General features: G+C 40.1%; 3 protein-coding genes across 6 annotated transcripts in view; 1 reads left to right on the plus strand and 2 right to left on the minus strand.

The window, feature by feature from the left end:
• ZDHHC8 (zDHHC palmitoyltransferase 8) overlaps nt 1-567 on the minus strand; it is a 115,007-nt gene extending 114,440 nt beyond the window's left edge. The window contains exon 1 of one of the 2 annotated variants that reach the window (XM_084539224.1): nt 116-567. In XM_084539224.1, the coding sequence (XP_084395350.1) occupies nt 116-219 (104 nt within the window). In that variant the 5' untranslated portion in view covers nt 220-567. The remainder of the gene's footprint in view (nt 1-115) is intronic. The other variant, XM_084539223.1, reaches the window with a different exon arrangement.
• A 9,289-nt stretch (nt 568-9,856) lies between these two features.
• On the minus strand, nt 9,857-18,242 carry RANBP1 (RAN binding protein 1). 2 transcript variants are annotated; one of them, XM_084538864.1, is made up of 6 exons: nt 18,117-18,242; nt 16,735-16,871; nt 15,092-15,249; nt 13,314-13,442; nt 11,202-11,267; nt 9,857-10,249 (listed from the first exon to the last, which is right to left on the minus strand). In XM_084538864.1, the coding sequence occupies exons 1-6, from the start codon at nt 18,129-18,131 to the stop codon at nt 10,125-10,127; spliced, it is 630 nt and encodes a 209-aa protein (XP_084394990.1). In that variant the 5' UTR covers nt 18,132-18,242; the 3' UTR covers nt 9,857-10,124. The 2 variants fall into 2 exon arrangements, with proteins under 2 accessions (XP_084394990.1, XP_084394989.1); XM_084538863.1 differs by lacking the exon at nt 18,117-18,242 and adding an exon at nt 17,292-17,682.
• A 43-nt stretch (nt 18,243-18,285) lies between these two features.
• On the plus strand, nt 18,286-26,241 carry TRMT2A (tRNA methyltransferase 2 homolog A). 2 transcript variants are annotated; one of them, XM_084538861.1, is made up of 11 exons: nt 18,286-19,091; nt 19,818-19,926; nt 20,418-20,599; nt 21,498-21,612; nt 21,890-22,005; nt 22,589-22,700; nt 23,738-23,860; nt 24,477-24,552; nt 25,094-25,210; nt 25,436-25,532; nt 25,842-26,241. In XM_084538861.1, exons 1-11 carry the CDS (start codon nt 18,478-18,480, stop codon nt 26,143-26,145), a joined length of 1,965 nt encoding a protein of 654 aa, XP_084394987.1. In that variant the 5' UTR covers nt 18,286-18,477; the 3' UTR covers nt 26,146-26,241. The 2 variants fall into 2 exon arrangements, with proteins under 2 accessions (XP_084394987.1, XP_084394988.1); XM_084538862.1 differs by lacking the exons at nt 20,418-20,599; nt 21,498-21,612 and having other exon boundaries at nt 18,290-19,091.
• Nucleotides 26,242-26,598: the final 357 nt, after the last annotated feature.

Consider the following 26,598-nt stretch of genomic DNA (forward strand, 5'->3'; position numbering starts at 1 on the left):
TCCGGCTGTCAGCGAGCGGCAGCCCCTGCAGAGCCGCGCCGGGCCGAGCCGGGCCTGGAGGAGCCGAGCCCGGCCTCCCCCCTCTCCCACCCCTTCGCCCCGCGTCGTTACTTACGTGAAAACAAAAAATAAAGTAGTCGAACCCACTAGCAAGGCGGCCGCTGTGGAGACGGGGATGTATTTCGTCGGTTTAAACCTCTTGCCGGTGCTGCTGGGCATCCTGTGGCTTACACATCACTGTGCGGAGCCGAGCCGGGAGCGGGGAGCCGGGAGGACGCGGGCAGCCTCCGGCACGGGCGGGGAGGGGGAACCGGCGGGGGGAACCGGGCCGGCTGACCTCCAGCACAGGAAATCCCACCCCCGCCGCCCGGCCCCTCGGCTGATGTCAAGCAGCCCCTTAAGGTAGCGCTGCGGGCGGCTCGGCTCGGCACGGCCCCTCCCGAGGCACCCGGCCGCCGCGCCGAGGGGAAGCGCTGGGTTTTTCGGGGAGGGGAAGGGAAGGAGAGGAGAGGAAAGGAAAGGAGGAGGGAGAAGGGGCCGGCCGAGCGCCGCCGTGCTCTTTGTGGGAGGGTGGAGGAGGAGGGAGCGGCAGCGAGCTCGGGGGAGGGGGCCGGGGGCGCCCCCAGAGGCTGCGGGGCGGCCCCGGGGCTGCTGCTGCGGGCACGGGGAGCGGCACGGCCCGACAGGCGCCCTGCTGCCCTCCGCAGCGAGCCCCGAGCGCCAGCAGGCAGAAATAAAGAGGTGCTTTAAGGTAAGATCGCCAAGTTCAGCGAAAAGGCTTTCTAGAGAGCGCTGTGCAAAGCGGCTCCTCCGCTCGCAGCAGGCAGCTCTGCGCAGGCACCGGGAAAGCCTCGCAGGGGGGAAGGGTGCGAGGCCACTCGGAAATTTTACGCATCGAGCCCAGGAGCTGCAGCCAGACCCAGTCAGGCTCCCTTTGCAGCTGCCAACAGGCCTGTGAAGCACCCACTGCATCAGACAGTGAAAGCCACCTTCACGGCTTCTGTCGGGGCTGAAAAGTAAACTTACCTTACAAGGTATGCACCCGGCTCCTGTTCTGGAGAGACATTAACAATCACCATTTTAAGAGACTTGGGTGAGCTCTACAGTCCTCGAGGTATTTGGAACAGAACAAGAAAAAACCAACAAAAAAGCAAGTACAGGCTCTCCGCTTTGCAAGGTTTGCAATAAAATTGTGAGCATCAGCTTTAAATATAAGCAAATCCAGCAAGTTCCAGCCTGAAGGTATATAGTTATGTGAAATCTGCTTTTGCTAGTAACTGCTCTCTCTTCCCCCTTCCCCCCCACCCCAATAAGTATTCTCAGCCCTCTGAGAACAACTTTAAAAATGCCAGGGTTTATCCAAAAGGGACTAAAGCCAAGAGGCAACTTAAAATGAGCTCCAAACAGGTTTTTGAGGTAAAGAAAGGAAAACAACTTGGTTATTTTTGAATGCCTAGGGTACATTATTTCCTGCGCTTCACTCCTCACTGTCATGCCAGGTTATTGAAATAAATGATTCTTAAAATGCTCACAACTAATCAAAAGGTCAGCAACTTTACACAGAATCAGACTCTGCATACTAACCTGAAAGCCTTCAGGTGCAAATCCACCGGCATATGAAGTTGGATCAGAAGTGTACTTTGGAAGCAAATCTCTGTCACCCTCATGTACCGTGGTTTGATGCATGTTGCTGTGTGGCCTCAAAGTACAAAGCTACATTCCTTTTGAATAAAGCTTAACCTGAAGATGCATTTCAGGAGCACACCTAATACACCCCTATCACAAGTTGGTTCTAAATGAACTTCCCCAAAAGACCTTGCAGTCTAGCACTATTTGCAGAAACCAGGCGGAGACTTCATCACTTTCATCAGTTCAGGCCCTGTCCTCCTTCTCGTTCAGCCAACATTCTTGGTGAAAAATTTCATAGTTGCAAACAGAACCCTGATATTTTTACACTGATTTCATTTTAAACTGGAAAACGTTACATGAAGTATTATAGACAGCTTATGAAGTTTGGTTAGCATCCTCTAATGGACAGTGAGAGATTTACTCTACTACATTTCTTAGGGCTTGAAAATTAGTCAAGAAGTTATCTCCCCGCTCAAGTGGCTGTCAGATTTGCATTTTCAGCATGGATATGCAATAGGGTCTCCAGAAGTACCTTTCAAGGTACATATTTAGAGGTTGGAGATTTATTTAAAATTTCATTCTGTCTAAGGACAAGGCCTTTCTGAAAAGTAGCAAGTTATCACAAAGGATGGCAACATCCCTTGATGTGAACACAGGAGCTACACTTAAGGAAGACTATTCCCACTCTGTTCTCTGCACCTCATTACCTTCAGTTGTATTTTTCCTGTAGGGATTCTCACCACGCTAGAAAGCCTAGTTCTCAAATGCAGTTTTGCAAGCAGGCAGGACTCAGTGTTCCTGCTCCTTCCACCCTACAGCATGGCTTTCCTACCACTTGGGCACCCGAATGCATCTCCACAGCCTCACCATAACAGCCCCACTCAGAGGGCCAGTATTTCAAGCCAATCACCTGATGAAGAGAGGTACTTAGCAGCAAGCAAATATGATTTTATTATTATTTTTAGTCCTCCAGTCATGCAACACTGTTGCAGGGAAGGACACTAAAAGATAACTGTGAGCATGTGGTATGGGATTAAGAGTTGTAGCTTTCATAGCAACAAAAAGGGCACATCTCCAAACCTTACTTGATCTTAAAGATCACAGTGCAAGCCTGGTCTGCACAGTCATCCTCTGGATCCAGATACTTTATCTGTGCAACAGTGTGTCATGCAGAACCAGCATTTTCAAAAGAAGGTTCAGAGGCTCCATGTTACAAGGCAGTATTAGGCAGAGATGTGTTTCGAGATGATTTCTGTGTGTGCTGCACATTGCAGATTACTTATCAGAAAGCAACAAATTGGTGGGATTTGGGGGGTCCAACAATTCCCCCAGTTCACTGATTTCCTTCCCACTAATGTTCCAGTTCTTGAAAACACCTACTTTCAAGACAGAATAAAGCACTGCCGAGCAATGTTCAGTCTCAGTATTAAAAGGCAAGTATATCGAAAGCCAGGAGATCACTTTAGGATTCAAGCAATAACAACGCCTGAGGAGGACCTGACTCAAGCAGAACAGGCATGTCTCAGAACTGCTCTTCTGGAACAGCTTTATTTCATGGACTGTAGTTTCTGGATTCACGCTACGTGATAAGTGTGCCAGAAGGTTTTGGCAGCCCTGAGGTAAACAGGGATGGCAGCATGAGTTGGAAAAAGATTTAATGACTACCCAAAGAACTAATACAGCTACCAAGAACAATTTAAAAATAATCTGGCAGAGTCTGGCTAGTAACTGCATGTCTTTTTGTAAGATTTTACTCTGAGGTTTTATCCTCAAGGAGAAAGGGCCATCCACAGAAGTTGTGTTGGAGACACGTGCAAGGGTACCGTTCTGAAAGCTCGTAACACAAAAGAAAACACATGGCAGAGGAAGCATCAGGAAAGCCTGACTGCCACGCACTTTTCATATGAAATTATGACATCAACACTAGCTGGGAAGCAGCTAAACAGATAAAAAAAAAATCCTTTTACTTTGCACACTTTCAAGTACTGAAAATCCCTGGCATCTTTTACTGGTCACTAGGCAATTTAGCTCCCAGCTCATATTAGCTGTTGTCATTAAACAATGATCAGAATAAATCATTCTCCTTTTCTTACTGGACTTGCTACCATAATAAATGTACTTGCCAGCCTGTGCAGTACCAGTGATCTGCAAAGTGTTCAGGGTCACTGAAGGTTCAGCAATCAGGTGTTTAGTAAATGCTGTTTTTCTTTTAAACTTACAGTGCCCAAACCAGAGGACACTTGGGTCACCAGGCACAACATAGTGCAGGCAAGAAGTCCAAGCACGGCTAGGCTTTTTATGGGTACAAACAAGGCCCACTACGTTACTCACTGGAACTTTATTATGACCATTTTCATTGAGTTGTTCAAGTTTATTTAGTACTAGATTTATCAAGAAATTAACAGTAGCCTGAACAGAAATCTCACATCAACATTTTCCATGGAACAGGATTCATTTAAGACGTATGAGATAGAAGAACTCGTGTAACATGCACTTCCCAACTGCAGTGATGGGGCATGTCAACTTACAGTTATTATGAGGTTTAGATTACTTTACTGACACACGAGTTCCTAGGCGATTCCCACAAGGAGCTACTCAGAATAACATAGGCATCTGAATGGCTTAAGATTCACAACCTATCGATTTATAAAACGATTTATAAAGTGTAATTCTCCTCTGCCAGCATGGAATATTACTCCAAATGATGCTGCTGAAACTCTGAAAGCCAACCATACTAGCAAAGAAATTAAGATATTAAAACCAATAATGTGAAGCAATGTAACATTAATTACACCTTGTAGAATATTCTTGTGAAATACCCTCCAAAGATAACAAGCTATTTGGTCATTTTAATACCCAAACCATCTTTTTTGGATACTTACATAGCTATAATGGCTTTTATGGAAAAACAACATTAGAAAGCTGTATGCTTTTACCTGCTTGAAATGAAGACAGCCAGCACAGTATGAATAGACAAGAGCTTGTGACATCATTAACTTATTTCAGGAATAAAATGCACATCTTGATACAACAGTTAGTATCTACATGACAATGAATTATCTGATATAAGTCAGCAGAGTGAAGACTGATAGACAGTAATAAAAAACTGGACTTAAAGCTGAAAACAAAAGTTAAGAGTACAATGCTTATGAAATACTTCAAGTTGGCAGACACCTGCAAAATTAAGATGTTTGCAGTACTATGTACTTAATACAGAATTGTGCTAGAAACTGGTCTCTGTATTTAATACATTTGTCATTATGTTGGTTAAAAACATAACTATATACCACAAACTCTAGCTTCACTATTAACACTTCATTATTTTTAATAGAAATACTTTAAGGAACTAACATAGGTTGCCTTTTTACCAGGAGACTGTAGCAAACTACTTACACTCAAAAGTCTTTCAAATATGAAAAGGTCTTAAGTGTCTAGTGTCCGATGTGGCAGAAGTGGACAAAAACACTCCATACTTAAATTTGCCTATTGAAAAAGTGCATGAGTATAAATCTCTAAGATACTTATTGCTGTAGATACTAATAACTCTAGCTATTATCCAGCTTTAAATGTTTTTTTTTCTCCTGTGCATGTCCATTTTCACAACTTTAATATTTCCTTACTATGCAATTGCACAAGCTTCTCATTTGAGAGGGCATCTTGTTTTCAATTAAACTACAGTCTGAGAAATCACTTACATGTACAATCCACTCTACAGCTGATTACTTCAAACTTTTCTTCACCAAACAAAATAATTCTGATCTGTTGCAGCTAGTTTTCATTATCTCCTGACTCTGAAAACGATATATTGTCAAAGATTTAGTCAGGGTTAGCAAAGGACCGGATCATTCGTCTTATTTTAAAGCAAGAGTAATTTTAGCTAAATTTAATTTGGAAGGATTTTAAAACCTACAGAAACCATCATAAAGGCAAGAGTTAAAAAAAAAAACACAACACACCTGTACAAACACCTCACCAATTAACTAGTGCAAGCTTACGCATAGACAAGATTCCAACTTAAAAGACACTTTGAAATCAGTTTGGCTAATCAGGAATTAAGATACTAGCTGCCAGATACAGCTTAGAAAATACAGCTTGCCAGAAACAAGCATGACCAGCCAGAATATACAGGCATACTGGGAACAGAAGTACATAAACACAGGCTATGAAGCCTTCCATTTCAGATGGAAGAGAGAGGTTTTGGTTTTTTTTGTAATAACCACATTGGAAAGCTGCTGACAATCCGTACAGGAGATCAAAATAATGTCAGCTTTATAATCCCCCATCTCAGTATTTACACAAATAGTTGCAGTTATTCAACATTAATAAAATATCAAATGGAGTTTTCTAAACTTTTGTTAAAAAAAAGTTTATACTAGCATTTAACATTTCCATTCAGTTATTCAAGTGAACACATTGGAACATGAAATAGCAAAAGGCATAGCATTTCTCTTGAAATGTTAGATGGGGATGTCAGAGTTCATCACAACTCATTAGCCATAGAACACAGCATCCACCTTCTGGACCCGATGAATTCTCAACCCAGGAAATCCACACTACTGCTGGTACAGCTGGTCTGAGCTGCAGGTGCTGCCTCACAGGCAGGAAAGGCAGCCCAGGCTGGGGATACTTTCTGAACCAAATGCTTCCCCACCATCGACACAGAGCAAGAGAAGAGCTGGTCTGTCTCCAGAACTCATCCCTTCTCATCATCTTGGGCATATCCTCTCCACAGTTCTTTCCATAGTGAAGATATATATACACAGATTAATCCCTCATTTTTTTCCACTTAATTGTTTCAACTTTTATTCAAGTCAGTTTCAAGACATTTAGACCAAAATTGGACCAACTGTTCAGTCTTGTACTCTTGTACGTAAAATACAAGCATTTCTTGAGCAAGTTGCATCACTAAGAATCCACAACATTCTCATGTCTGCTTAGTGTTGAGAAGAATTTTAATTTTCTGAGGTTTTAGTATCACAGAAAATGCATTTGATACAAGCTACCTTATTGCACAGGAAAATTACCATTTACAGTGTTAAAATACAGCAAGTTGGGGTTGTCAGCAACTTGTGAATGAGACATATTGTGTCATTGATACAATCCTACGCCTGAAGAAAAAAAGTATAGTCTCCAAAATAATGTATAATTTATAAAGAACTACTTCAAATTTGTTTTTATGATAATAAACTCAGTCTTAAAAATAGACTTAACTACCTGTTAAGTACATGATGTTTTCTGATGAGCACCAAAAACTATTTTGAAGTTAAATTCTTCATTCAGGTATCCTCAGAAACTCATCCATCCATTTTTCTGCACATAAAACCATTTGTACCAACAAAGGCTGGGTTACTAAGCCTGGCTAGATTACATCTTTTTACACTTGAAACAAGAAGAATTGGTACAAGCTACAGAAATTAGCACTTGACAATACTTCACTAATCTCATTATAGTTTCCAGTTTAAGAACACATTAAATCCTCCTAAAAAGTTTCACTTGCACTTTCTGTAAGATTTGTCATATTCCCAGTAATCTCTCAGTTATACAAGTGCTTAAAAATTCTCTAACTGGCTACCTCAACACAACTAACTCCCCATAATTTTTGTCTACATTTAAGCATGCTAGGAGTTACCTTGCCTCGCAGGGTGCAGAAGGGAAATTAGAGAAGATCGTACACTACCACAGCCTTGTAAAGTAGCCTTCATATAGCCTTGATTCCAAGTTGACGAAGAAAGTACCAAATATACCTCAATAAGGTGCAGAAATTTAGATTCACTGGATTTCTATACTGTCTGTATAGTTTCGCAGGACACATTCTTTATATGACAATACCTTCAGACATTTAAATCATACTGGTTACTGTGATTTTAAAAACTAACATATGGCAGTTGTAGTTGCCTACAAATTCATGAAAGAATTCCTACATTACAAGCCTGCCTTTTTGTCAAAACACTATTTCCACTTTTGAGCCAAGTTTATTATTTTAAGATTCCCTATTGTCCAAAAAGACAGGCCAGATTCTGTTGTCTCAAGAATACCATCATAGTGAAAATGGGAAAGTGTGAATGTTTAGTATCTGGTAACTACTGGAAGAGGGGTGGTGAACAGGACACAAGATATATCAACTAGAACTCTACAATTCTCAATATACAGAAAGCTATAAAAACATTTTGAAGGCATCTCTTGGAAGCTTGTGGTATGTACACATTAAAGTTCATTATTAGACTGACTTAAAAACCTTACTTCATCAAGATTAACTTTCAGAATACTTACTACTTTTTAATTTGTAGCGCAGCACACCTACGGCTTCTAAACGATCAGAACATTGACTAGCCAGTCTTCAATTTAGAAGACAGACATGTTCTTCAACCAAACGCTAACCACAAGAAATATTTTACTTAGCAGTCCTCATAACTTGGCTCTTGGAGATTGCAGACTTGCACTAAGGATGACTGTAATCCATGAACTGTAAACATGGATCAGTTAACCTAAACAGGAAGGGAAATGTCTTGAAATCAATTAAGTATGCATGAATAAGTGAAAAAGGGGGAGGGGGAAGGAGAAAGAAGGTAATAAAATTAAACAGGCACTGTCAATATTAACATTAAACAAATTGTTTCCTCCTGCCTTCTGCACAAGATTTCTGCACAAGATTTGATAGCGAAATCAAACCCATACATTTTGTTGCTTCCACCACACTTTGCCCCTGCAGACTAAAAATACATTCCCAGTAAGAGTTAACTTTAAATAAACAGCAAATCCTTTAAATGAAAATTTAAATTTATTTTGAAGTTTTTAAATGTCATTTCTATCAATTTAGACACACTGTTTGACATTATCAGATCAGAGAATTTACAGTGACTCATGGATAAAGATTTGGCTTTTACATTCAAATGTTAAGTACTTCAGAAGAACTTTGTCTTATTTCCAAACCAGAAACACTAAAAAACATTTTATTTTGCCTTTCAACCATCTTTGTTAATTAACAGACTTTTGATATCTGCCGTACTTGAAGTGGAACATGCACAACACCAAAGGAATTACTTTGTTTGAATGAAGTGAGTACCTTAATTACAGTTCCAGACTTAAGACTAGTTCATGATAGCATCAAAAGGCAGTGCTAAGTAGAAATAAAATATTTTTTTAAATATATTTTCCTCAGGTAAATTGCAAAGTCTGACCTACTTAGAGAGCCTTTTTATGAAGATAAAAAGGTCTTGCTATCTGATAGTAATATTGTAAGAAGTTCAGCAAGTTTTGTCCAGTTTTCATAGTTGTGGGAATGGTAATAGAGAATTCCATTGCTATCTAATGCTATCCTTGTATTAGTGGTTAACAACAAAACTCAATCTATGAGACTTAAATTGTGTTGGTTTTATCACTTGCTATAATTTCTTCTACTCTCTAGCAGTAACTTGAAACCAGACAAACAGTAAATGCTCACAGGGGAGAGATTTGATCATTTGCCCATTATTGGCAAGAAGATTGCCCCTTAAGTGTGTACAACACAATTAAATGACTTAAGTGAATGTCAGAATTCCTCCTTTCAAGAGGGACAGCCTCCCACCATGCATCTTACAAGTTAAAAACACTCCAATTTTTGAAAAACACCATAAGCCCCAAGACCCTGGAAAAAGCTTATAAGTTTTAAGAGTTTAACTGTTATGTGCTGACACAGGGCAAGGTACCCAAACTCTTTTGTATATACCTTAGTGTAAGAGACCAGTACTGCCTTTAGTCAGCCAGAAGCACATCATGGAAGATCTGGGACAACAGCTACAACTTTGTGCTAGACTCCAGTATTTTTAATATTAACAACTTTCATAAGCAGCAGGGGTGAGATTTTGTTTCATAAAAGGAAAATGCTACTCAGGTCTCACATAATACATTTCTTCCTCCACCTTTGTTTTCCCTGTCTAATGAAACATCAGTAATAGTGTGCTAGGAATGCTCTATCAGCTGATGCCACAAGTCAGCTGCGTTTCAAGAATCACAGGCACAATCCCTGCTCAGGAACACACAGCAGGAAAGGGCATGAAATGTCTGTTACATTACAGTTTCAGAAGCCATAAAAAAGAAAAAAACATGTATGCAGTCTTAATCTTCCCTGTTGGTAAGGTCTATGAACCTAGTCAATCCATAGGTATGATGATATGAATCTCAACACCCAATGAAACAAGTATATTCATAAGCCTTTAAAGTACATAGAAAACTCAGTTCTGTCCTCTGATGCTGTTTCAAGTTTGTTTTATTCACTCTTTTGGATGACCATAAATAAGTGTTTCCACTATGGAAAAGAAAGTTAGCACAGTACATTTTCATGACTGGGGAATGGATTTTCTGAAGACATCTTCAAAAGGGCAAAAGCTTAGAAAAAACAACCTGAACATTGAATTCAGTTCCTTATAAAGTCCCTTGTAAAAATAAAAATTAAAAAAAGAAAAAAAAAGGAAGAAAAAGAAAAATTATAAAGGAAAAACTGCAAGGCCCAGGATGACTTATTGCTTTTCTTCATTTTTTTCCTTGGTCTCTTTCTTCTCAGATTCTTTGCTCTCTTCCTTTACAGAAAGCTCTTCTAGTTTTTCAGCAACTTTATCAGCGCTATCATTTTTGTCTGTGCCTGCTAAGAGATCAATGACAAAAAAAAGTTACATACAGGCAGCAGTCAATCTTCCTGTAACAGGGGAAGTAGAAGCAGAGGATAAGGAGGGCAGGGAGGAGAGAGATGGCTGGTATTTAGAATAAGAACAAAAGCGAATAAGTTCTTTATTGATCACTGGAATGATATCTTCTCCTTTGGTAGATACCTCTGATGCTAGAATTTTAATCACAAAATGAATGTGTAATCATAGTGACAGAAAAACATGTAACATTTGGTCAGCTTTGATGCTACTAGTAACAGACTCCATAGAACATGCAGTCAAGTACATATCGTAAGTCCCTAGCTTTTGCCTATCTTAAATTAAAAACATCCTTACGAAACCCAAGTTCCCTGATGTTTGAAACTGAGACAGACAGGAAGTTCTTAAGACTGAAAAATTCTCATGTAAATATCAGGAGTGTTGTCTGCAGACTGCTTGTAATCTCTACTTCAGGAAGATGGAAATGTTTATTTTACAAGGTAAGCTGTCTTGTCACAGAGACAGTTACAAAATGCAATGAATTAAGCTGTTAGAAAGACCTGTAAACGAAGCTGTAGCATTTCTTCACATTAACAACTATAAGAGCAGAGTATCCTGCTTTCACGATTCCCTCCCAAAATTCCACAAGTAAACTGGAAGGAAACACTACTGTGGTTGCAGTGCTCACAGTTTGTATACAATAAACCAGAAATGCTTCTTTAGTAGCAGTTCTAACAAAGCCATGTCCCAAAAGCAATTGTAACAGCCTTCTACAAAAAAAGAAGGCATTTGTCATGCCTGTGAACTACTGCTCTCGCAGACAGAAAAAGCACCTGAACTGAAGCCTGCAGTTCGGTACAGAGTGAGTCTGCTCAAACACCATGATACTCCAGGGGGCTATAACCACTCAAACAAGAAGAGCAGCATGGTACAATACTTAAGACTTAACCTTACCTTTCTTTGCTCTCTTGTCTACTTCATTCCTGCATTCTTCAAACTTCGCTTTGAATTTCTGTGCATCTGTTTCAGTAGAGACAGTATTTATTAGCTTTATCTCCCTGTAACATTAAATACTTCTCAAGTATCTTCCCTCAAAATCAAAAGTTCTGCATAAACAAAAACTTGCAGGCAGTTATAAAGCAACCTAGTTTAAAATCAGAATGCTGTGCAAAGGTCTCCAATGCCATCTTTGTGCAGAAGCAGTTTGTCTTTAGCAAGTCTAACAGAGCCTTTTATTTTGCACCTTGAAAATATTTAAAACAGGACTCCAGAAAGAGCTGCTTTGTAGTCCAGCTATTTCTGCTCTTTATAAATAAGAATGACAGACCACTAATATGACAGTGCAGAAGACTGAGGATTGGCCCTGAGGTACCCTCCATCTCCACTATGTTACCCCCCAAAAGAACTTCAGACCTGTACCATAACTTAGGGCATCATCATTAAATACTGAAGATAAAACCTATTTAGAGTATTCGGATTCAGTACCTGAAGACCTTGACTTAAATTGCTCCTGATTACAGCAGCTAGGGAAGCACAGATTCCTCATATGTCTAAGTTGCTTAATCAAGCTACAATAATGTTTATACACAAATAAAACAAACAAGAGACAAAAGCTGATCAGTCAAGGTATTTCCTAACACGAGAACTATAAAAGCATTAGCATGGTATGCCAGCTTGGTACTACTGACCACATGAGGTCACTGTTGCCCCACAGTAAATTCAGAAGCCACCATGAAACTAGCTCAGGAAAATATTAACTTTTTTTTAAGCAGCTCAAAAAGAAAAGATGCATGAAGGACACATTTACGCCTGTTCACCTGTTATCTGCTTAGTCAGTACTGCAAAGGGTAAACACACAAAGATGATAACTATCAATACAGAAGACAATACCCTTAATAACCTATACAACCTCTACTGAAAAGAGGGAAAGACTTTGCAAACATAGGCAAATAATTACCCAAACCTTTTCATTTCATATTTAAGAAGCAAGCAAGCACTAAGCAGGTGCACCACAGATATATGGCTAAACAATATACTAGAGACTTGAAGAAAAGAAAGCAATGAGATCTGCTACATTCTTCCTTGATGCAGGCAAATCCATCCTGTGGGTATGCAAACAAGGTAGTATTTCTCTCATGGCATTTCCATATAGCCTTGGTACAATATCAACATTAAAAAGGTCAGCCTATACACAGAAGTTTGGCACCGAGAAAAAGGTAAAAGCTAAGCTGATTGCATTACTATATGAAATATGCTGGACTAGAAAGGATGCATTTCAAAAATACAGAGCTACTTTATTACCATCTAGCATACAGAAAGAAAAGGTGGCTAATACACTAACTACTTGTGTGGTAGGTAGTAAAGCAACAACATTTAACCTTCCCCCCCCCCCCCCCCCCAAAAAAAAAAAAAAAAATTAATGAACTCCTTGAATCATCCCACAAAGCTGGAAAAGCTGCAGTGGCACTCAGCCCTACTAGCTGATCCACATGTAATTAGGGACCTACTCTATTCTGGTAGTCAACATAGTGACTCCAGAAAACAACACCAACTAGTATAAGGGTCAGGTTTGATTTCACTAACCAAACATTCAGTTTAATCAAAACTAAGATGCTATATCCTTGTTTTTATAAAAACATCTTCTGCTAAGTCAGATAAACCACATCTCAGGTCAGTATTTCCTTTCCTTGCTTCTACCACAAGAATGGGGTCTGAACAACTGAGACAAATGAAAACAAGCTGCATATACTAATCTCTACCCCCACAGCATTGCTGCTTTTAGTTTTACTCTAATTAGCATTACACTTGCATGAAACAGTGTAAGTTAAAAAAAGTTTCCTAGAGCATAGAGCTCTGCAAATACTACTCCAGATATAATTATTATACTGTATGCCAGCATGTATGGTGAAATGATTAACTGACTTCTCTCAGTTAAAGCAGTAATTAGCTAATGCTACCATGCAGCGCTAAGTTATGTTTTATGTACAACGGGTTTACAGTAGTGTTTGGACCTGTAGTGTAACATACAGCATACAATCAACACAAGTTCAGCACCAGTTCACTTACTTTCCGCATTTAAAAAACGGATTGCCAGAAGTTCAGGCTTGGGGCTTTCATCTGCAAAGTCAGCATGTGTGTTCCAGACCCATGCCCTGTCACTTCCAGCATTAGGCTTCAGCTCCATTAAGGGTGTGACTGAAAAGCAAGCATTAAGGTGGTACAGAGCACAATAGTAAACGTTTTCCACACCAGCCTCCATACATCTTATGGACAGCTGACTGTGATGCTTATGTAAAGCAGCTTACAGAAAAATACTTTCTGATACATAGAAAGGAGTGCCCAGTATGATTTTCTTTACATCCTCAAAATGATGCAACACCATTGCTATAGAGAAGAATGGTGGATTCACCACTGTCTAGTTAAGAATTTAATTAAGAAATGGAGTTTAATTCAATTCTGTTTTAAAACAGATGACTGCTGCACTCTAAGTGATGCAGACACTAAGCACAACTCTGAGAAACAGTCAAATAGTTTATGAAAAGGCACACAAATAGAAAAACAGCATTCTTTCGCACACTGAAAATAACATACTATCCACATCTGAGAATCTGAAGATAGTCAACTCCTTCCCTTGCATTTTTTAATTTAGAGATGGGATTACATTTTGTTTCGCTTAATGTTTGCATAAATGAAGAGTCCTTTCGTCTGTATGTGAATCATTATAAATTCAGTAAAGAAATCTATACTGCAAGTAGATTTTCCAGGAAAAAAAAATGGATTACATGGACACTACAGATATGTCAACTATGAACAGTTTTTACACACTTGCAGAGGTTATTTTCCTAAACAAAAGGCTTATTGCTTTTGGTTGATGACTATGCTGCTTTTCTGTTCACCATTTTTACTAAACAGGAACACCTGAGTTCTGAAATCTGACCTTCTGAAAAGATATGCCCAAAGAAATGAATCATTGTTTCTGACTACAGATTTGTATTAAGTTGCATTAAGCAAGTACTTCAAACTTACCTAAATGTAAGTTAACTCCACAGATACCTTTATATAAACCTGCATACTACCAAAGCAATCAAGTAACATGAAGCATTACTGAATTGGTTTACTTGTTGCTAAATTGACTTTCAAATTTGTTTTCACTTCACATTTATTTTTATTCAAAGAGAATTAAAGGAACAAACCCTTCCTGCTCCATCAGCTCTCAATATATATTCTTTTTGAATAAATCACCTGAACATACCCCTTTCATTTCAGTCTGCTTCACTAGCAGAGAAAGGCTGCTGGACAAGTTTAGCACCTCAGTATCTGCCTTCTAATGCAGAAGTATTGTTTCTACCATTTCAGCCATTTAACTTGGGATGCTAAATTATTATGATTGCTCTCAGTATTTTGTTTTTAAATGAACGCAGAAAGTGGAGGCCTCAATACCATTCGTTATAAGCAATGTATGTTCTGGCTTGTTTTTGTAAAAGCATGAGAAAGTAAGCAAACATTGTCTGTCTACTCAAGATAAAGTGTCTTTAGAACACCATTAATTTGAAGAAAAAAAGAGTAACACTGTCAGAGTCAGCACTGCAGGCTGTTCCCAAAACCAACTACAGCTTCCTTATGCTAATAAAAATAAGCGTTTATGGTTTTGATATTTGTAGTCTTGTGCACAGAGTAACACATGACTATATTTACAGTAATATAAGTTGGACATCTGCTTTAAGATGCAGCCATTCCCTAGTTGCTTCTAAAAAGCCACTGGGCTCTTAACCTTCAATTTAAGGAGCTTCATCAGACTTTTTCAAAAAAAAAAAAAAAAAAGTAAGTATATCAACATAACATACTGTAATGGTTTGCACAGATTTTTAGGGTTTTATCCCTCCTCATGAGGAGGCGAATTGTTCCCTTCTCCTTGTGTTTCAGGAGTTTTACATCACCAGTTCCTCGTTCTTTCCATTCTGGTAGGTCATTCTCAGACGCAAATCGGAAAAGTTTTGCTCGCCTTAAAGAAGAGAGAATTTCAGAAGTTAGCCTGTATGTAAAAACACTTAATGAAACAACATGCTCAAGTGTACAATAGTGTATTTTCTGTTGTTTTTTTTTAAGCCACACAATTTTTTCTTTTAACCCAGGCTTTTATTCAGCATGTAGCATTAGAAACTGGTATTATATATTCAAGTTTAATAACAAGCCATTAGGAAATACATAACATACACTGGAGTTCGTTATGTCCTGGACACACTTTTGGGGAGGATGATAAACATATCTGATGTACATAACCTTTTAAATTAATGAATAATTAACAGGCTTTGCTATACCTAGCATAGCAAGGTAAATATTAGAAAATACAACTGCTTGAATGAAGAATATTGTTGGTTGGCTATAGCAACCAAACAGCTACATCAAGACTAAGACTCTTGTATAATTCCAAGCCCAGTGTTTGATCTAAGGTTAACAAAGTGCCTCACCCTTTAGAGCCACTCATTTCCCTTCATCTCCAAATGCGTAGCTATTGCTATTCTTCAAGTCAGAATAAAAGAAACTTAGTGCTGCACTGCAGTGCAACATACCTGCTTCAGAACTTCATTCTTTAATTTTCCAAGATGGCAGTGTACCAAAGAAGAAACAGCAATAGTTTGGGAGATTAGTCAATGCTGACCTTAGAGAGATAGTCTGAAGAGCTTAAGACACTGCTAACATGAAAAGAAGCACCTGCTCACACTACAGGATAAAATATATCTAGCCTCATGCCCAAGCAACACTAATTCCAAATAGGTACATGTCAGGTAAAAGCACAAATTCTACATTGGTCTTCTAGATGTAGCAAGGAAGCATCAGTATGGAGACACAATTTAAGAACTTCAGAAGTGCAGTATCTGCTGCAAGCAGAAGTTAGTGATCACTACAGAAGTGTTCAGGAAGAAGCTCAGTGTTCTACTTCTCTATACAAGAGCAAAGGACAGGGCTTGTAATGAAAAAGATTTTTCAAGAGAAGGTGTTGGATGTTAGACTTCTATTAAACTTCTGTTAGACTCTGATGCAGATGAGCTACTGTGGTCCAAAGCAAGTCACTCCTAAGCCCAAAGGGCACTAAGTAACTCCTCTAGTTTTAGCTACCAGAACAACCAGCATTCAAAAAAAAAAAAAAAAATATCCTTTTCTCTGTTATTTGTTTTATACTGTGACTACACACCTTCAGACCTCAAATTATTATTCAAGTTAATGCCTTCTTTTAGGCTAAACAAAACAATATTAAAGCCAGATTCATAATATCATATTCTCCCTGTACTGTTCCAGACCTTAATCAATTTCCTGGGGCATTATTGTCAATCATTCCCTCACTCAATCTCTGCCACCACAGCAAATACCAGCCTAACTATTCCTAAATAGTTAACCAGCTTTTTTGTAACACATTCAAGTTAATGTAATAACATTCAAGTTAAAGTCTAATAACCAGCTAGATAACACATAGAAGTATTCAACTTACATCTTAAAGAGCTCTTCCTCATCCTCTTCCAGAGTTTTTATTTCTTGTTCAGGAAGGGAAACTATGGGCTCAAACTGAGGATCATGGTTAGAATCATCTGCATTTTCAGTAGAAGTATCATGGTCCTCATGTGTTTCCTGGAGAGAGATAGGGGAAAAAAAAAAGAAAAATTTGTTATATACTTAAATTCAAGACTACTCAGTGATTAAAAATTAGTAACTGAAATGTCTTGTGACAATAAACCTAAGTTATAGTTGAAAATTATTTGCTTTAAAGTCAACATACAGTTATAGTAAGAAAAAAGTGGTCTTGCACAGCTACACGTTTTAGTTCTACCCACTAGCTTTTGGTTATGGAAAAGCTGCACCAATTAGCTTTCTGCTGAATGTTTCATGCTTCCAATACACTACTACTTCTTAGTGGCTAATGACCTATCACTACTGCAGGAACAAAAGAAAATCCAGCAAAAAAAAAAAAAAAAAAAAAAAAAACATTTTACATCCAGAAAGGCAGCATAAGTTCATTGTTCTCATCTTATGTATTATAACTCCCACAACCTGAGGTGTTGGTGAAGCACAGTCACACCACTCATAACTTTTTTCCATTCCAGCTACACTCTCCGGGGGAACTGTAACGGGTAAACGGCCAAGGCGAGACTTCCCCGCGGGTTGTTGGGCCCGGCCCCAACGTTCGCTGAGCTGCGGAACCCCTCGGCGTGGCTGGCGAACTGCCGGCAGCCCCCGGCACAGCCCGCGAGAGGAATCCACCCGCAAGCCTAACGAGGCCGCACGCGGTTAGCTCAGGTGAGGGGCCCCGATTCGGTTTGGTGCTGCTGCTTCAGTAACAAAAGGAAATAATAAAAAAATAAAAAGGAGCGAGGGGGCACGAAGCGCTGCAAACGACTCCCGAGAGCCAGAGCCCGGCCAGCCCAGGCGGGCCGGGAGCCTTGGGCTCGGGCAGGCCCCGCGGGGCAGCGGCCGGGCCCAGCTCCCGCCTCGGGGCCGGGCCGAGGAGCGGCGGCCGCTGGGCTCCAGGCCAGGCCCTGGCGGTGGCCACGTGCGAGCGGCGCCCGTTACAACGGCAGAGCCGGGCCCGCCGCCACAGGCCCACGGCACCGGAGCTGCTCCCGCTGCGCCGAAAAGGGATTAAAGGGGGGGGGGAGCAGCGCCCAGGCGGCCCCTGAGGGAGGCCGCGGCCTCCGAGCGTGAGGGAGCGCGGGGTGGGGGGGGGAGACTGAGGCCGCGGCCTCCCTCAGGCCTCGCCCCCACCTGTTTCCGTTACTCCCCTCCCCCACCCCGCGGCCTCCTTCCCTTCCCTCCCTCTTCCCACCCCCGCTCCCCCCCAGCCCGCCCGCCGGTGCCCGCAGGGCCGCGCTCCCGCACCTTGGTGTCCGCCATGGGCCCGGGCTCGCTGCGCTCCGCTCGCTTCCGCCGCCCCTCCCGCCTTTACCTCATGCCCGCGGCCCGCGCCGCCGCAAGGCCCGATGGGAGGCGGCCCCCGCCACGCCCCGTCCCTGCAGCCCCCGCGCCATGGCGGCGCCCGCCCCGCGCCCACGCCTAAGATGGCGGCCGCCTGCCTGAGGGAGCGGCGCGGGTTGCTGCGCTTTGGTTCATTGCGGTTCTTATGAGCGACGCGGGGCTTGCGAAAGGGGAGCAGGGCTGAGAAATAAACTGAAAGTTAACGGGCTGCTCCCAGAGGAAGCAGTGAACAGCGCGGCACAGCTGGGCTTCATCAGGCGGCGGGATGGAGGTGGCTGTGCCGGCCGGGAACGGCGCGGCCGGGCCTGAAGAAGAAGAAGGAGGAGGAGGAGGAGGAGGGGGAGATGGCGGCGGCGGTGGTGGTGAAGGAGGAGGCACCGGGGGGGACCCCACGCCCGGCCCCGACGTGTACGGGTACACCAAGGGAGAGCTGTTCACCTCCGAGATCTATAAGGTGGAGATACAGAACCTGCCGAAGTACATCGGCTTCAACGACGTGAAGAAGTTCCTCGCCAAGTACGGGCTGAGCCCCCACAAGATCAAGCTCTTCGGGCGGCAGACGTTCGCCTTCGTGACGTTCAAGAGCGAGGAGGAGCGGGACAAGGCCGCGCGGGCGCTGCACGGGGTGCTGTGGAAGGGCCGCGCGCTCAGCGTCAGGTTGGCCAAGCCCAAGGCCGACCCCATGGCGAAGAAGAGGAAAAAAGCCGAGGGGAGCGAGGCAGGGGAGGCGAAGCGGCCGGCCCCACCGGCGGCCGGCCCCGAGGAGCCTCTCAGTAAGCAGATAGCCGATGTGGTGACTCCGCTGTGGAGCGTGCCCTACGCCGAGCAGCTGGCCAGAAAGAAGCAAGAGTGCGAGCAAGTGCTGCAGAAGCTGGCAAAGTAATTAACGGCTGGTTGTGAAGCTGCCGTGGGTCTAATGATATGTGGTTACAGTGGTATAGAGCTAAGTTTGAGCAGATTGCTATCTAAAATAAAGCCGGTTAGAGGGATGTCAGAAAACAAATCCCAAACAAAGTAAATAACAGATCATCTGTGATGCTAGGGCTGAAGAAGTGCTCCAGCTGGCAAAACCTGCCATTGCCGTTCTTGGTCAGCTTCAAAAGATCACTAAATGAAAGGACATCATTTTGGGAGTCCGTAGTGCCATGGGCATAAACAGAAAGATGTTTGTGCCCCTGAAGTTCAAAAACATGTGCACCTGTCAAATGTTATAAGAGGCAATCTGTAGAGACGGCAAAATACCATTAGGGTTTTCTCCTAAATAATCCCCTCATTTTTTAAGTCTGGTCTTTGCAGATCAAAGTATCTTTTCCATCATTTGCCCTAATTGTGTAGATAAAATTGCATTCTGTTCGTGCATCAGTACCTTGCCAAATACAGTACTAACCTTTGTAACTACATTAACTCTTCTTTTGCCAGGTTATGGTTCTTGTAAAATTGGAGGTTTTTTCCATGTTAAACAAAGTATTTATTTCAGAAGAAATAGTCTTCCTCTGGCAATCTGATACTTTATTATGCCCTAGCTTCAAAAGGAAAAAAAATGTTGTGGAACAGTTTACTTTTTCCAAGTGTGTAGTTTTAAATGTTTGTTTCTGATTTGGGCAGGGAAATAGGAAATAACAACAGAGCGTTACTACCTTGGCTGTTTGTGCAGAAGCAGAAGTATAACAAAATGTGCTGCCCGGTAGAGGGAGTGAAAGCATCACCGTTACAGGTAATGTCATCCGAAGTTGAGGATGGGAGGGGGTTGATGAGCTTAGGGCAAAATTGATTAGTTGGTCTTAATAGACTGCAGACAAACTGAGTATTTGTCTTCACTGCGTAATGAATGATGAATTTTAGACATCATTGCCTTTCGTGTAAATAGTGTGTGGAAATATTTACAGGAAGCAGAGAAATGCTTACCTGGATATTCTATCTTCAAAGTGAGCATGCTGTCCCCAGAAGTTTGTGTTGTAAGCTCATAAAAACATCTTTCAAAGAATGCAGTATTCTGCTTTTAGAGTAACATGATTTACTTAATTCTTTTTCATTATTGTGGTTAGTTCTCATACATCAAAGTTCAGGAATATCTTCCATATGAACTGAAATGGCTTGTGGCCTTCTGCAAGTACGTTTAACCATGTGAAGGTTGTTTTCAGATAAACTTGGCATGTACAAGTAAGTGCTGTATAAATATCTTATATAACTTTATTTTAAATCTAGACCGAATATCGCAACAAATGTGAGTTTTTGATTGGGATTGGTGTAAATCAAGAAGACAAAACTGTGGGTTGTCGTCTTGGCAAATATAAGGGTGGTACGTGCGCTGTAGTGGAGCCGTTTGATACTATTCACATTCCTGCTATTGCCAAAAAAGTAGTAAAAGCATTTCAAGACTACATAAGGTGAGCATAAGTAAATTGAATTTTCTTTAAATGTTTTGATGACTCAAAAATATTCATAAAATTAAAGTGAAAAGTTTAGTGTTTGTTCTGAGCTTTATGACCTAAGGATATACCAATCTCATTCTTTAGCATTTCTTTGACATTTGCATCTTGTGCCTTGATCACTGGGTGCATGTCCCTTGTTCTTGCTCAGCTGTTTTGAGATGGAGGGGCAGATACCAGCATAACACAGCTTTATTGCTAGTGATGAGATAACATAATCTACAAGTGAAAGTGCCTGTTATTTAAGAGCTTTTTCCAATAACTGTAAAGAAAATTTTATTCTGAAAAATTGTTAAAAGAGGAACTTGGAACAACCAAAGTCAATTGCGTACTTTACTGATTTAGAGAAGAATCAGCCTACAAGTCAATAAAACAAAAGTGGTAAATCTGTGAGCAGTCACACTTCTTAGAAAAGGAACAGTTGCTTTGAAAAGCAGTTGAATTCTGAAAAACGGAAACTCAGAACAATCTCGAATATGGAAAGTTTTCAACTTAGTGTGGAACAGAGAAGCTGATGAAGACATTTATAAAAAGTTGTGTCGTTCCCTGAACGTGGTGAGAGGCTGCCTATATCCATCCTATCTATAATTTTGGATGGGTTAAAATGGGTAAGAGGTAAGAGGATTATGAAAGCTAGGGAGAGATTATTTTGTGATTGGAGATCTATTAATCTCTTCTTTTTTTTTTTCTTAATTAAGATTTGGAAGTCATTCTTCTCTTGACAGATCAATGTAGTCTCTGTTTGTACTTAACATTTTTCATCACTTTGCATGGTGAGCTGTTTTTGTTTCAATCAACTTGAATGTCATGCAAAAAATAGTTCCTTGTTAAGTAACTGAGCTTCTGAAAATTGCAGGTCAACTCCTTACTCAGTTTACAGCCCAGAAACCTATGAAGGTCACTGGAAACAGCTCACAGTCCGTACCAGCAGGAATGGCCACATTATGGCAATTGTTTATTTTAATCCTCAGGTATTTAAGATGATATATAATGTGCAGCCCAGATGCACAGTTTTAAATTACATAAATCTGATTTTATAAAGAGTGAATGTGAAAGAGAAATAGAATAATGACTTAGCGTGGTTTACTCTGCATTACTGCTTTTTTATTTAGAATAATCTGATATATGCAAATGAACAATTAATGTATGTCTTCTTTAAGCATATAGAAGTATATAGCAGGCATACACTATATCATATCTTCCAAGTCACTAAGATTATTATTCTCTCTTTTCAAATGAAACCTTTAGAAATTAAGCAAAGAAGAACTCGCTGACCTAAAAGTCTCTCTGGCAAAATACTTCACAGAGGGGATGGGAAGGGACAGTGGCATTACTTCTCTGTACTTTGTGGAGGAAGGCCAAAGGTAAGGAACTTGGTTTCGCTTTGGGGAATTTTGCTGGCGGTGGGATTCTTGTCGTTTGCTAATTCCTAAAAGTAGTAGCAGCATTATTACTTTGCTGAACAGTTATTTCCCTTCTCCACAATAGATTCCTGAAACTTCCAGTTTTCCTGTAGCGGTCACTGAGTAAAGGCAGCTAGGGTTTAAATGGGCAGAACTGCTACTAGTTGGTGGCCATCAAGCTGTGAAAGTGTTTGCTGTATTAGATGAGTACTTATTGTTATCAACAAGTAAATTTTGTGTCATTTTTTTTCTTTCCTATTTTACGTAATTTTTCATCTCCTCATCATCTTACACAGAGCACAAAGTCCACCTTATCTTCATCTAGAGACAATGTAGGTCAAACTCTTTGTGTCAGTGGAACGAGATTTATAAGAAAAAAATCCAAGGTGGTCTCTAAAAGAATGTGATAAATGTTGCCATGTTATAAACTACTGTGCAGTAGTACAGTTTTTAAGATGACTAATGCTTTTTGTTAAAAAAATTAAAAAAATTGTAATAAACATAATTGCTTGCTTTTGTTTGTTTGTTTCTCCCCTTCTACCAGGAAATCTCCCAATTTAGAAGACTTGCCTTTGGAGCATGTGGCTGGTGATAAGTACATATATGAAGAACTTCTTGGCCTAAAATTTAGAATTTCTCCTCACGCATTTTTTCAAGTAAGGCTGATACCAAGTTTCTAATTTACCTGGATTTGCATTATTGTCTCTAAGATGAGCTGTTGCAGTGTAGCGAGATACTACATATTTAAGAGATTCAACCTTTTATATATTTGCTGTGATTAAATATATCTGAGTATTACATTCTGCTGTAAAAACTCAGTAAATGAGCATAAACTTGACGGGGAGCATGTTCAAAGTAACTTGTTTTTACTAATTCAGTATTTTAATATCATTTGTCTCTTGAATGACATTGTACAGAACATGCAATAGGCAGTTCAGTAATCTTTGTAATTTTTGCTTGGTTTTCCAAAATGTGATTCTTCCCTGCCTTTAAGCTTCAAAATTAAGTAGCCTCTGCTGTGTAAATGGAAAACAAGTACTGAAATAGGAAGGAAATACGTTACCACCTGGGATCATAAATACATTGAAGATAGGCTGTATTTTCTATTATTTGCCTTAGATTTTAGTCTACTGCTATGCATTTATTTATTTTCACATGGTCAACTTTACTTGCCCTTTAAGTTAGAGAATGCAAAATAGAGGAACTGGTTTGGTGAACTTGCTGTGTACTACTTCCTTTACAAGAAGGCATGATTACAGCATTTACATTAAAGCAGGTTTACAGATAAGGTTAAAATAAAGCTTGATGAGTGTCTTGTCATGGTTATATTCTCCTGGGTTTGAATCTACTCATTCCATTCCTGTTCAAGAACTGGAAGTATTTTTAAAATCCTTTGTTTTGTAGCATTTTCCTTAATCATTTTGTTTGTTGTTTCCTCTAGTTTTCAAACTTACTTTTTAGGTACTGTAGAAAATGTCTTGTGTTTACTGGAATATAGATACCAAAACATTCCTTCTCAGAAAGTACTGAATGAGACTTTTACAATGCAATGGTAATCTTGTAGATCAGTTATATGATGATAAGTTGATGTGAAGTTCTTTCTTAGAAAGAAGGAAAATTTGCTTTTATAAGGCTTATTAAAAAAACATTTACTGCTTATAAAAAAGTAGACCTACTTGACATATTTTCACAGGTAAATACACAGGCTGCAGAAGTTTTGTATACTGCCATTAGGGAGTGGGCACAACTGAGCCAAGAGAGCACGGTACTTGACATTTGCTGTGGTACAGGAACTATCGGGATTTCTTTAGCCAAGGTGATTAACATCTCTTCCTGGATATAATCTACAATTAACATTCAGGTGTACCTCTTTTGTTATGAAAGAAAATACTTGATGTACTTGAAATGAAATGCATGATATCCTAAGTTTTAAAATTAATTTCTAACTAAATTGCCTGTGGCTGTTTTAACAAATCATTACGAAAGCTCACTCTTACGTTAAATACCCTAAATTATCTTTAAATTCAGTCAAAAGAGGCAGTAGTTCTGTCAGACAGCCAAAATTTAAGAGAAAAGATTTGTCCACTTAACTAGTTAGAGCTTTCTTAGAAATCTTTAGATAGAAATAACCAACTTTTGTCATACTCGCATATCTTACGAAGTAGAGTAAAGAGCGTTAAGGGAGTTTAGCCCTCCAAAAAAACCAAAAACCTACCATAACAAGAGTCTAATGGGATAGATGATGTTCATCTGAGAATTCCAGTCAAATTCCTACTTGCAGAGGTCTCTTGGACTCTGTTCTAGCTGCAAGCTAGAAGAGTAACCACCTGTAAGTAAAAGTTCACATGCAGTAGTTAATTGCTGATGCTATGAGTAACTGTTATATTTACATCTCTGTACCATAGGCTGATCTTTTTCCCTTGATTCTGTAGAAAGTAAAGAAAGTGATTGGAATTGAACTCTGCCAAGAAGCTGTGCAGGATGCCAAAGCGAATGCCCAGATAAATGGTTAGTTAAGCTAAAATTCTAAGATCTTTGTTTTTCCAAGCATAGTCATTTCCAAGCATTCTTTGTTTTCCAAGCATAGTAGTTACATAGCTACTTCTTCACCTTACCAAGGAGCTTGGAATTACATGTTGTTGATAGTAATCTTACCCATTTAACTATATCTCCTGAAAATATGTATGCTAATCTCCGCAGTCATTTTTCTTGTTGACTAACAGCCAACATTACTTTTACACTGAAACGTTCTAGTTTAGAAGAAAAAAAAGCGAAACAAAGCTCCATCTAGCCTCATAAATAAAACTCTTAACAGTATCTGTTTTTTGTGGGCTTTTGCTTTATTCTAGATAATGGAGCATGCTTAAGTTACTGCTGTTTAAATAATTTGAAGTACCAGTCAGTGGTTGTTTAAGTTACACTGGATCAGGGTAGACTAAATAACCCATAGTTTCTAAGATGTAAGACTTTAATATCCAACTTGAGTGTATTGAAAGATGCTTTGACTTGATAAGTACTCTGATTAATACCTTGTTTCTTTGTTTAATAGAACTGAATAACATCGAATTTCATTGTGGGAAGGCCGAAGATATTGTTCCTTCCTTAATTAACATATTAGCTCCCCAGAACCTAATTACCATTGTAGATCCGCCACGAGCAGGACTGCGTAAGTTTACCTTCTCTGTTTTAAGTCCATTCTCCTAGCTGATGTTTGGTGGTGTGCCAAAGAAAACACCAGTGGAACAAATAAAGTGGGAGGCTTCAACTGTAACTTGAAGCAGCTGAGTATTCCACTAGTTTTGTTCATGCTTGAGTACAACTTGGAATACTTTTGGAAATCTGGTGATGCACACAAAACTTGCTCTCAGCTTTCTTGTTTTTGATGATCTAGACTCCAAGGTAATCCTTGCAATTAGAAGAGCTGAACAGCTGAAGAAGCTTATCTATGTATCCTGTAATCCCAGAGCTGCAATGAATAACTTTATAGAGTGAGTAATTCTTGGATAAATAAGTAAATATGGTAAGAAAAATTGATTTTTGGGGTGAAGGGCTGAGGCTGGCTTTTAAGTCATGTTTACTGATTTTTTTTTTTTCCACTGTAGAACAGCAGACAGCTGCTACAAAGCAAGCTTGGAGCTGTGTTACCTAATAATGTTAGTATTCAGGGTGCTGACTAACCATATTATGGAATGAGGCTAGGGGAAGAAGAGCTTTTCTTAGAAGAGTAGTAGTATACTCTAAGCGATGAACAGTACACTAAAATACTAATACAGTTCCTGTTCCCTTTTCCCATCAAGTCTTTGCCGGGCCCCTTCCAACCGAGTCAAAGGAGCCTCTTTCCGTCCTGTTAAAGCAATGGCTGTGGATCTCTTCCCTCAGACCAGGCACTGTGAGTTACTGATATTCTTTGAAAGGGTTGAATATGCAAACGGAAGCTCTGCAGAAGCGAAGCCTGATGATACTCAAGTCACAACAGCAGGATGTGATTCAGAGTGCTTGGACAGTACCAACCCATCTAACATTGATGCAAGCCAGACAACTTCTATGGATACATGCATAGATACATCATCCAAAGAGAGGGAATCAACTCAAGTCCTATGAGATACTTTCCAGAAACTTCTTTTGCTTGTTAACTGCTTCAATAACATTGTCGCTCTAACACCCAGGTAATAAATCTCTACAACAGAGTGGCTGCAAGGCTTCCAAGTTATTTCATCATAATACTAATTTGAATTAAATTTAATTACATACCATTAAGCCAAATTCTGCTTTTCTCCTCCTGCCCTCAGAGGGAAACCGAGGTGAGTGAATTAATATATAGAGTGGCCTCACTCTTTATACAGTTGTGATACAGCCTTAAGTGTTATCCCACAGCTGCATTACTGAAGGAGAAAGTAGCTTGAATGCAACTTACTCAGTTTGAGGTTATAACTGAAGTACTTTTGAACAAAATGTTTTCAACACCATCTCTGCACTAGATTCAAAGATCTTATCTCAGCTATCTTCCCAACTGTTTTACTCAGAGCCCTGTGCAATAAAAGAAAAATGCAGTTG

Source organism: Aythya ferina (assembly GCF_964211825.1).
Source record: "Aythya ferina genome assembly, chromosome: 17".
Taxonomy (NCBI): Eukaryota; Metazoa; Chordata; class Aves; order Anseriformes; family Anatidae; genus Aythya; species Aythya ferina.